Below are 12,307 nucleotides of genomic sequence, written 5' to 3'. Positions count from 1 at the left end.
AGAGAGAGAGCGACTGGGGGGAAGAGAGAGAGCGACTGGGGGGAAGAGAGAGAGCGACTGGGGGGAAGAGAGAGAGCGACTGGGGGGAAGAGAGAGAGCGACTGGGGGGAAGAGAGAGAGCGACTGGGGGGAAGAGAGAGAGCGACTGGGGGGAAGAGAGAGAGCGACTGGGGGGAAGAGAGAGAGCGACTGGGGGGAAGAGAGAGAGCGACTGGGGGGAAGAGAGAGAGCGACTGGGGGGAAGAGAGAGAGCGACTGGGGGGAAGAGAGAGAGCGACTGGGGGGAAGAGAGAGAGCGACTGGGGGGAAGAGAGAGAGCGACTGGGGGGAAGAGAGAGAGCGACTGGGGGGAAGAGAGAGAGCGACTGGGGGGAAGAGAGAGAGCGACTGGGGGGAAGAGAGAGAGCGACTGGGGGGAAGAGAGAGAGCGACTGGGGGGAAGAGAGAGAGCGACTGGGGGGAAGAGAGAGAGCGACGGGGGGAAGAGAGAGAGCGACTGGGGGGAAGAGAGAGAGCGACGGGGGGAAGAGAGAGAGCGACTGGGGGGAAGGGACAGAGCGACTGGGGGGAAGGGAGAGAGCGACTGGGGGGAAGGGAGAGAGCGACTGGGGGGAAGGGAGAGAGCGACTGGGGGGAAGGGAGAGAGCGACTGGGGGGAAGGGAGAGAGCGACTGGGGGAAAGGGAGAGAGCGACTGGGGGAAAGGGAGAGAGCGACTGGGGGAAAGGGAGAGAGCGACTGGGGGAAAGGGAGAGAGCGACTGGGGGAAAGGGAGAGAGCGACTGGGGGAAAGGAGAGAGCGACTGGGGGGAAGAGAGAGCGCGACTGGGGGGAAGAGAGAGAGCGACTGGGGGGAAGAGAGAGAGCGACTGGGGGGAAGAGAGAGAGCGACTGGGGGGAAGAGAGAGAGCGACTGGGGGGAAGAGAGAGAGCGACTGGGGGGAAGAGAGAGAGCGACTGGGGGGAAGAGAGAGAGCGACTGGGGGGAAGAGAGAGAGCGACTGGGGGGAAGAGAGAGCGCGACTGGGGGGAAGAGAGAGAGCGACTGGGGGGAAGAGAGAGAGCGACTGGGGGGAAGAGAGAGAGCGACTGGGGGGAAGAGAGAGAGCGACTGGGGGGGAAGAGAGAGAGCGACTGGGGGGAAGAGAGAGAGCGACTGGGGGGAAGAGAGAGAGCGACTGGGGGGAAGAGAGAGAGCGACTGGGGGGTGGGGGGGAAGGGGAGTGGGGGTGTGTGGGAGGGGGGGAAAGGGTGTGGGGGGAAGGAGGGGGGAGGAGGGGAGAAAGGGAGGGGGGAGAAAGGGAGGGGGGAGAAAGGGAGGGGGGGAGAAAGGGAGGGGGGGAGCAAGCAGACCCTCTCCCCTCTGCCGGCGATGGCTTCGCGGAGCTCAGTGCCGCCCCACGCACTGACATGGCCCAGCCGAGCGCAGCGCCCCGGTCAGCCCGAGCCCCGCCTCGAGCCCCGCCCCCGCCCTCCCGAGCCCCGCGCCCTCTCGAGCCCCGCCCCACGCCCTCCCGAGCCGCGGCTTCAAGACCGCCAATTGTGGCTGGGCCTGCGCGCCGCGCGGGGAAGGAGAGAGCCGCCGCTCCTCCGGTAGGAGTCAGCCGATATCCGGCTTTCCAGAGAAGCAGGAAGGGGAATGAGACACGGAACAGTTGCAAGAGGTAGCCTGAACTTATAAAATTTATATTAAATACAAATTTCCCAGTCTTATAATAATACCTTCTGAAATCCGAAAAATTCCGAAAACCGAAACTCAGCTGGTCCCAAGGCTTTCGGATAAGGGATAGTGTACCTGTATACATGGACGTAACATTGGCGACGAGGCAGGTTCGAACCTACCTGCAACTCTGCATCACCTCCCGGGGATTCGTTCCTGGAGATCAGTGGATTGGAGGTCAAGGCCAGAGACTCGGGCGTCGACCACGGGCAACCGCCCAGTCATCCAGCACAGACTCGAGAATTGCGGGGGAGGCTGTCGAGAGCCAGGCTTGGCTTTCCAGTCGAGGTGGTCCAGCGAAAAGGGCTGGCAACAGGTAGTGCGCAGACCCTTCCCGGACAGCGGCGGGCTAGAGCCCGACCGAGCGGCACAGCAAAGGGCCGAGCAGCGTCGACGGGGGAGAGAGAGAGGGCAGCGCGCACAGGGCACAGCCGGTGTTCAGGGGCAGAGCAGCATCGGAGAGAGGGAGAGAGAGACATGCAGAAACCCGCGAGGTGCCGCCATTGCCACGAGGACCGCCGAGAGCGGCGTTGGCAGCAGCGCAGGAGAAGCGCGCGAAACCTACAGGGCGCCGCCATTGCCACGAGAACCGCCGGGAGCGGGGGAGGAAGGAAAGCGCGGGAGACGCCATTTTAAGCCATTGGGAGACGCCATTTTAAACCACACCCAAAATGCCGAAGAGTGGCAGTATCACCGCATTTGACAATGAAGTCGAAGATTGGACTACATATGTCGAACGAATAGAGGTCTACTGCAAGGCAAATGAGGTGTCAGATGACAAGAAAGCGTCGGTATTGTTAAATTTAACGGGTGCAAAGACGTATGGTTTATTACGAAATCTAGTAACCCCAACGAAGCCAATGGAAAAGAGTTTTGAAGACATAGTAACGATACTAAAGGAACATTTAAACCCCACACCGCTGCTGATAGCAGAAAGATTCAAGTTTCACAAACGGAACCAGCATAAGGATGAAAGCAATGCTGATTATTTAACAGAACTGCGCAAACTATCGAAACACTGCCAGTTTGGAGCGGGACTGGCAGATAGCTTAAGGGACAAGTTTGTGTGTGGGCTTCAAAGTGAAGGAACCCAGAAACGGCTTTTATCTGAAAAGGACCTTACGCTGGAAAAGGCTTTCAGCATTGCGGTATCATATGAAGCAGCAGCACGGGGCGCTGCAGAGATACAACAGAGACCGCAAGAATATGGCACAAACGAAATGTCATATGGAACAGAGAGGTGCTATCGCTGCGGCAGAACAACACACGACCAGAATGATTGCTGGTTCAAAGACAAAGTGTGCAGAGAGTGTGGAAAAGTAGGACACATAGCACGAGTCTGCAGGTCGGGAAAGAAAACCAGCAATAAGAAACCTACCAAAGGAAAGTACAAGAAGGTACATAAGATGACGGAGAATAGTTCAGACGAACAAAAGAGTGATAACGACTCCGAAAGCAGGGAACTGAGTTGTCTGAAACTACATAATGTGATCGCAACGGAGGATCACCGAACCATTTGGGTCACTCTCAAGATAGCAGGAGTCCAAGTAAAGATGGAATTGGACACAGGATCAGCCCTAACAGTCATAAACCGACGGGACTATGAGCAGCTATTCTCACACGTACCTTTGAGAGACACAAAAATTATTTTGAAGACGTACACGGGGCAAAAAGTCTACCCCAAAGGAAAAAGGGTGACCGTTACATATAACGGTAAGGAAACACCAAAACTAGACCTGTAAGTATTGCAAGATGGAGGACCACCATTACTGGGACGTGAATGGATCCGGAAAATACAACTGGATTGGCATTCCATACAAGCACTGACTGTGGCTGACAAAAAGGATGATGACGTCACACCTGGGCGACTGTCAAAGATCCTAACTGACGCGAAAGAAGTGTTCCAGCAAGGACTCGGAACACTAAAAAGCATGACAGCGACAATTAAAATTGAAGAAAACGCAGGCCCAAATTTTTTAAGGCCAGACCGGTACCTTATGCGATCCGCCCAGCCATCGAAGCAGAGCTGGAGAGTCTGGAATGTTCAGGTGTACTGTCCAAGGTAGACTGGAGCGAGTGGGCTACACCCATCGTCCCTGTGATGAAAAAGTCATTGAGCAGCACGCCTGGGGAACCAAGGAAGGTTCGCATCTGCGGGGACTTTAAGGTAACAGTGAACCCGGTCCTTCACACCATACAATATCCACTTCCGTGGATTGAAGATATTTTCGCCTCGCTATCTGGAGGGAAACGCTTCACTAAGATTGATCTGGCCCAGGCGTATCTGCAAATGGAGGTAGAAGAAGCATCAAAAAAATACCTCACAATCAACACCCATAAAGGTCTCTACCAATACAACCGGCTGGTATTCAGGGTAGCATCAGCTCCGGCTATTTGGCAGAGGGCAATGGAACAAGTCCTGCAAGGGATCCCAGGGACCCAGTGTTATTTGGACGACATCCTGGTCACGGGCGAAAATGACAGTGATCACCTTGCCAACCTGGAGCAGGTGCTCACTAGATTGCAGGAATATGGGCTCCGAGCTAACCGCCCCAAATGCGAGTTTTTTAAAAAACAGATCTCGTATTGTGGCCACGTTACCGATAAAGAGGGGTTACATAAGTCCCCAGAGAAGATTGAGGCAGTAGTCAAGGCTCCAGCACCGGAAAATGTGTCACAACTGAGGTCGTTCCTCGGGCTGGTAAACTACTACCATAAGTTCTTGCCAAATTTGTCTACAATACTACACCCACTGAACACCCTACTGCAAACTGGGGTGCCATGGAAGTGGAGTGACGAATGTAGACGAGCTTTCCAGAAGAGCAAAACACTAATCACATCGACCAATTCGGTTGGCATGTGATGCGTCACCCTACGGCATTGGAGCGGTGCTGTCGCACAAATTCTCGGACGGCTCAGAGAGGCCAATAGCCTTTGCGTCGGATCACTAACCTCAGCCGAACGTAACTACGCCCAGATTGACAGGGAGGCCCTCAGCCTAGTGTGGGGAGTGAAAAAGTTCAATCACTATCTGCACGGGCAGAAATTCACCCTGCTGACTGATCACCAGCCTCTTGGCGTTCCGGTGATGACTGCGCAACGACTACAAAGATGGTCACTTTTTCTAGGGGCGCACCACTATGAGATTGAATATAAGGGCACGAATCAGCATGGAAATGCTGATGGGCTATCACGCCTGCCACTGCCTACTGCGGAGGAAGCACCAGCAGTGGATCCTGTCGAAATATTCCATTCGACTATAGTTGAATACCTACCGGTAACTAACGCTTGTATCGAAAAGGAAACCCGAAATGACCCGACACTGTCTCGGGTATATGATTTGACGGTGAAGGGATGGCCAGCACATGGTGACTCACTGTTGCCAGCATTCTCGACAAGGAGAGAACAGCTGTCAGTGTGTCGGGGGACCTTGATGTGTGGATCCCGAGTGGTAATTCCACCCAAGTTAAGGGATAGAGTGCTCAATGAGCTTCATGAGGGTCATCTGGGAGGGGTAAAAATGAAAAGCCTAGCCAGGGCTTATGTGTGGTGGCCGGGAATCGATAAACAAATCGAGGATCTGACCAAGAGCTGCTCAGGATGCCAGAAAGTCCAAAATGCACCACCACAGGCCCCTCTACACCCATGGGAGTGGCCCTCATCTCCATGGCAACGGGTGCATATTGATTTTGCTGGTCCATTCATGGACTCAATGTTTTTAATAGCCGTGGATGCGCACTCGAAATGGCCTGAGGTCATCAAAATGTCCTCCACCACCACAGAGAAAACTATTGCAGTCCTACGGACCATTTTTGCCAGGAATGGCTTGCCAGAACAGATTTGCTCCGACAACGGACCACAGTTTGTGTCCGAAGAGTTCCGGAGGTTCTTGAAAAATGGGGTAAGGCATTACACATCCGCCCCGTATCATCCAGCCACAAATGGATTGGCTGAGAGGTTCGTACAAACCTTTAAGAAGGCAATAAAGGCTATGTACAATGACAACATTCTGCTGCAGCACAAGGTGGACAATTTCCTGTTCGCCTACCGGAATGCGACACATGCAGTCACCAACCAGGCCCCGGCCATGATGTTCTTTAACCGAAGGTTAAGATCTCGCCTGGATTTGCTCAGACCAAACGTACGAAGAGATGTTGAGAGTAAGCAATTCCAGCACATCCATGAGAAGCCAACAAGGAGCTTCAATGTAGGGCAACCAGTCTTGGCCCGCGACTACCGAACAGAAAAATGGCAGCCAGGAACGATATGCACACGGCAGGGCCCACTAATGTACACAGTGGACATTGGGGAGAGCATCGTGAGACGCCATGCTGACCAGATCCTAGAGTCACAGGAACAAGTCAACCCCATGCCTCGCCCATACGTACCTGGTGATGAAGCCGATGTACAGGTCGCATCTACCCCAGAAACAGTAGCATCGGAAGCTGATGAACCAACCGACGACAGGGGGCCAAAATCGCCTCCGCACCAAGGGCAAGACACTCGGGAAAGGCGCTATCCAGAAAGGATCAGGAGGCCTCCCCAAAGACTGAATATATAAATAGACTATTTTCAGCTAATGTTGCATGTTAAAAGTGTTCATTGTAATTAGTTTGATATTTAATTGTTAAATGAGTGTTATGGTACTGTTAATCTAAAAGGGGAGGAATTGTAATGTATCTTATTATACACGGACGTAACAAGCCTGACATAGTCACACTCAGAGAATCATACCTGTCAGCCAATGTCCCAGACTCCTCCATCACCATCCCTGGGTATGTCCTGTCCCACCGGCAGGACAGACTGATCAGAGGTGGCGCCACAGTGGTATACAGTCGGGAGGGAGTGGCCCTCGGAGTCCTCAACATTGATTCTGGGCCCTATGAAGTCTCATGGCTTTAGTTCAAGCACGGGCAAGGAAACCTCCTACTGATTACCACCTACCACCCTCCCTCAGCTGATGAATCAGTACTCCTCCATGTTGAACACAACTTGGAAGAGGTATTGAGGGTAGCAAGGGCACAGAATGTACCCTGGGTGGGGGCCTTCAATGTCCATCACCAAGAGTGGCTCGGTAGCACCACTATGACTGAGCTGGCCGAGTCCTGAAGGACATAGCTGCCAGACCAGGACTGAAAACAGCAAAGGCGATGGGCCCCGACAACATCCCGGCTGTAGTGCTGAAGACCTGTGCTCCAGAACTAGCTGCGCCTCTCGCCAAGCTGTTCCAGTACAGCTACAACATTGGCATCTAACCGACAATGTGGAAAACTGCCTAGGTATGTCCTGTCCACAAAAAGCAGGACAAATCCAATCCAGCCGATTACCACCACATCAGTCTACCCTCAATCAGCAGCAAATGGTCGACAGGGCTATAAAGCACCACTTACTCACGAATAACCTGCTCACCGATGCTCAGTTTGGGTTCCACCAGGACCACTCGGCTCCAAACCTCATTACAGCCTTGGTCCAATCATGGACAAAAAAGTTAAATTCCAGAGGTGAGATGAGAGTGACTGCTCTTAAAATCAAGTCACCATTTGACCGAATGTGGCATCAAGGAGCCCGAGTAAAATTGAAGTTAATGGGAATCGGGGAGGGAAACTCTTCACTGGCTGGAGTCATACCTAACACAAAGGAAGATGGTAGTGATTGTTGGAGGTCAATCATCTCAGCCCCAGGACATCGCTGCAGGAGTTCCTCAGGGCAGTGTCCTAGGCCAAACCATCTTCAGTTGCTCCATCATTGACCTTCCCTTCAGCATAAGGTCAGAAATGGGGATGTTCACTGAGAATTGCACAGTGTACTGTTCCATTCACAACCTCTCATAATGAAGCAGTCCATGCCCGAATTCAGCAAGGCCTGGATGACATTCAGGCTTGGGCTGAGAAGTGGCAAGTAACATTCGCGCCACAGAAGTGCCAGGCAATGACTATCTGCAACAAGCGAGAGTCTAACCACCTCCCCTTGACATTCAATGGTACAACCATCGCCGAATCTCCCACCATCAACATCCTGGGGGTCACCATTGACCAGAAACTTAACTGGACCAACCACATAAATACTGTGGCTACAAGAGCAGGCTGAGTATTCTGCGGCGAGTGTCTCACCTCCTGACTCCCCAAAGCCTTTCCACCATCTACAAGGCACAAGTCAGGAGTGTAATAGAATACTCTCCACTTGCCTGGATGAGTGCAGCTCCAACAACACTCAAGATGCTCAACACCATCCAGGACAAAGCAGCCCACTTGATTGGCACCCCATCTACCACATTAAACATTCACTCCCTGCAGCACCAGCACACCGTGGCTGCAGTGTGTACCATCACCAAAGCTTCTTCGGCAGCACCTCCTAAACCCGTGACCTCTACCACCTAGAAGGAGAAGGGCAGCATGCACATAGGAACACCATCACCTGCAAGTTTCCCTCCAAGTTACACACCATCCTGACTTGGAAATATATCGCCGGTCCTTCATTGTCGCCGGGTCAAAGTCCTGGAACTTCCTCCCTAACAGCGCTGTGGGAGTACCTTTACCACAAGGACTGCAGTGGTTCAAGAAGGTCGCTCACCACCACCTTCTCAAGTGCAATTAGGGATGGGCCTTGCCAGCGACGCCCACATCCCAGGAACAAAGAAAACAAGAGAGAAGGGAAGGGGAGAGGAAGGGAAGAGAGCATGGCTGGAGTGGGCTGAGGGGAGAGCATAGGAGGTAAGGACCAAGCGAGAGGAAAGGGAGTGAAGATGGGGAGGGAAATGGAAAAAGGGGAGAGGGAGATGTGTGAGAGGAGGAAATATTTCCATAGACAGTTTTGATTACAAATATTGACAGAGGAATTAATAATAGAAAATATATAAAATGTGACAAAAACAAATAAAGTTTTGTGGACAGAAAGTCAACACAGAAGTGAGATTTTTAGTACATTATATGGAAGATATATTTATATTTAAATAGTAACGCTTATGGCAATATGGGAAGCAGGGAAATATAGAGTACAATCTAGGCTTGTATTTGCTTGAGTATAGAAGATTAAGGGGTGATCAAAATGAGGTGTTTATGATGATTAAAGGATTTGGCAGAGTGGATAGAGAGAAGCTATTTCCTCTGGTGGGAGAGACCAGAACAAGGGGGCATAACATTAAAATTAGCGCCAGACCATTCAGGGAATGATGTCAGGAAGCACTTCACACCAAGTGCAAAGGACATCTGGAACTATCTCCCCAAAAAAGCTACTGAGGCTAGGTCAATTGAAAATTTCAAAACTGAGATTGATATATTTTTGTTAGGGAAGGGTATTAAGGGATATGAAACACAAGCAGGTGAACAGAGTTGCCTACAGATCAGCCATGGTCTAATTGAAAGGTGGAACAGGCAAGAGGTGTTGAATGGCTTACTCCTGTTCCTATGTCGAGAAATAGAGTCAGTTGGACCATAGGAGTTTCTCTGTTGTGCAGGCTGAGGAGCTGGGAGGTGCAACATTGACGCACTGCAGTGCCGCCACAGACAGGTATTGCACATAGTAAGTTGGAGAATATAGTCTCTCTCTTACCAATCTCTGCTGTCGTCCTAATGCTGTTATGTCTCTGGTTCTGTCTCTTTCTTTATCTCTTCTGCATCTCTCCTCTTAGTCATTTAGCTTCTCAGAGAATGGGGAAGAGAAGAGGGGGAATGGGGAGAATGGATGGTGATGAGGGAGAGAAGGAGGAGTGGGAAGAAGTAGGGTGAGGGAGGTTGTGAGAGGGAGGAAGAAAGAAGAGGCAGGAGAGTAGGGGAGGGTGAGTAGAGGAGGAGGAGTTGAAATCGAGGGAAGGAGAAACTAAAGAGGTGGGGGAGTGACGGTAAGGGGAACAGGGAGGAGCAGCGAAAAGTGGAAGAGGAAGAGAAATGGGGAACAGTGGAGGAGAGGGGATAAAAGGGGAGCGAGAGAGGAGCAGGAGGGAGGGGAGGAGAGAATGGGGAGGTTAAGAGGAGTAGCGAGGAAAAGAGGGATGAGGGGTAGATGGAGGGAGGGAGGAGGGAAGAGAACAGGAGTGGGGAGGAGTAGGGTAGGGAGGAGGGGTACAAGTAGTAGTAAGAGAGGGGGAATAGTGGAGGGAGAAATATACAATAGGAAGGCAGGAGGGGGAGTGGCGAATATTAAAATCACCCTGCTCCTATTTCTTCCACTCTGAACTACCCACTCAACCATTTGTTCTTACCTCCCCTCCTCTCTAATCATCCTACCTAATCATTCTCCTCCATCCTGCCTAACCATCTTCCTCCATCCTCCCTAACTAGCCTCCTCTCCCCTCCTCCTCCTCCTTTCCCATTCCGCCACCTCCCCACCCTCCTCGACTCCCCATCTTCCCCGTCCCTTTCACGCCTCCTCCTCTCCCTCCTTAACTCTCCCATGCTGCCCCTTTCTGGTCTCCTCCCCTCTCACACCTACCCATCTCGTCCCCTCCCCATTTGTTCACTTCCCTCCTTCCCTATCTCTGCTTCTAGTCCTTCTCCTCTCCCTCCTTCCTCCCTCCACTTCCTGTGCCCCATCTCCTCCTCTCATCTCCTTCTCCACCATTCCCTTTTCATCTCACACCTCCACTACTGCCCCTCCCTCTCCCTGCCACCTCCACACCTTCTTTCACTTCCTCTCCTCCTCTCCCACCCTTGCCTATCACTGCCTCCTCCCCTCGCCGAATAGATTGTGCGTTAGAAGATATAAAGCTCGGTCATTGTAAAAACAATTTATCAGATTAACCATGGAAACCAAGAATTAATTAGCTACAAAATGTTATGACCATGAAAAAATATTATGCCCAAACAACCCTATCCTTTTCTCATAGATTAACTTCACCTACTCTTCTGTTATTCTCACTATTTTCTCCAGAAACATGTCTTTTGAACCTATTTATACTTTGGGCTTCAATGGCCTTCACTTGTCATTTATTCAAACATTATTGTCTTCAAGTGAAAAAAAAATCGTTGGACGCCCCTTTTTACTCTTGACTTATTGTGCATCTTGGTTTTTGATGTTAACGATCTTCATATCCCACGCCTCCCAAAAACAAGTGTACTCTTCTGATGGGTACATACGTTTAGTATAATGAACAACTACAGATTCTAATCCGAGCCCACACTCTGCAACCGTGCGGTCGTCCTCCAGCTGCACATGGCCATACAGCAGCTTGATGCGCTCGGGGCCTAAAAAGCCCGGGCTAAAAGAGATCCTTTCAATCTCGGTGATCAGGCTAACTTTCACATCCTCGATCGTGTCGATCGGCTTCACGACGACAACGGTCTGGGTCCCGTCCTCCAGCAAAATGGTTAATTCAAAGGCGTTTGATTCACGGCCATCGTCAGTCATTCTTAGTTAAAGCGACAACGGGCACTTGCTCTTGAAACAAAGCAAAAAGTAAGTTGGGCGGCGGCGGATTTTTTTTTATTTATGGCGTGGCGCGAGCGTTTTTTTGCCCCATTCCCGAAGTTTGCTCGTTGTGTTCGCAGCACCCACCCTCGAACTGCCGCTGCGCGATCCTCTTCAGCGCGGCGCCGCGGCAACAACTCTTGGAAAGGCGGAACCCGCTCAGTGACGGAGCACGTGGCCCCAACGGCCAAAGCCCGGCGCGCGGTGAATCTGTTATTATTTAAATGATGAAGGGGTGCGCGTTCAGGCCCCAGGGCAGGCAGAGGAGGGAGGGCATGGTGTATTGAAAGAGGAATGCAACCTACTTCAAATATTTTATACTGAAATATATATATATAGTAAATAAAAAAGTAATATAAAACAGAGAAGCATCCGGGAAGGCGCCAAACACCTCGAGTCTCTTCGCCAGGAGCAAGCGGAAGCCAAGCGCAGGCAGCGCACGTCAACCCAAGCACCCCACCCACCGTCTGCCCCACCTGTGACAGAGACTGTAGGTCCCGCATTGGACTTATCAGTCACCTGCGTACTCATTTTTAATGTGGAAGCAAGTCATCCTCGATTCTGAGGGACTGCCTAAGAAGAGAAGAACATAAAATATTTACCTTGCATGGAGACGCACCGCCTTTTACTCACTTGCTCCCTCCTCCAACACCGTGACGCCAATAATGCAGAGCCTCCCAGAGCCATTCAATTGAAAGCATTTGGGGGTTGCGACCTTGGGACCAGCCTGAGAGGCTATTGGGAGCCACACAACTCCAGGAAAGCACATTACCAGGTGGAGCTCTGGGTCCATTGATTAATTCAAATATGGCAATTAAGGATATCCTCTCCAATTTGGTGCACTCTGTTAGATCCGTGGTTCAGTGGATAAATAATTACACGGATGCTGTACATAAACAAATAACAGGTCTTTACTGGAGGAGGGTGATCTCTAGACTGGGGTACAGAGGCATGCGCACAGCTTATATACCGGTGTGGTCACTGCCGGTACTACAGTATACAGGAGCTGTAAAAAGTAGTTCTGACTTAAAGCACACTACACACTCCTTATAACGTGTAGATTTGCCGGAATAGCAATGTTACAACCCAAGGATAAATACGAAGGGGCCATTGTCCCTTTTGACATTCATAACGTACCTTACAAGGCTCCTGGGAGGATCCCGGATCAGTGAGTGCTGGTTGTGCT

At 51.4% G+C, this 12,307-nt stretch overlaps 1 protein-coding gene across 1 annotated transcript in view; it reads right to left on the bottom strand.

Annotated features, from left to right (window-relative positions):
- LOC147104262 (uncharacterized) overlaps window positions 1–11,296 on the bottom strand; it is a 270,460-nt gene extending 259,164 nt beyond the window's left edge. Inside the window, exon 1 of the mRNA XM_085962175.1 lies at window positions 10,791–11,296. Coding sequence (XP_085818301.1) covers window positions 10,791–11,061 — 271 coding nt within the window. The 5' untranslated portion in view covers window positions 11,062–11,296. The remainder of the gene's footprint in view (window positions 1–10,790) is intronic.
- Window positions 11,297–12,307: the final 1,011 nt, after the last annotated feature.

Source organism: Somniosus microcephalus, chromosome 19, assembly GCF_052327205.1.
Source record: "Somniosus microcephalus isolate GS21.2 chromosome 19, FLI_Smic_1.0, whole genome shotgun sequence".
In the NCBI taxonomy this organism is placed as follows: Eukaryota; Metazoa; Chordata; class Chondrichthyes; order Squaliformes; family Somniosidae; genus Somniosus; species Somniosus microcephalus.
The sequence above is the reverse complement of the archived record's forward strand: the minus strand, read 5'-3'. Positions and strand labels throughout refer to the sequence as shown.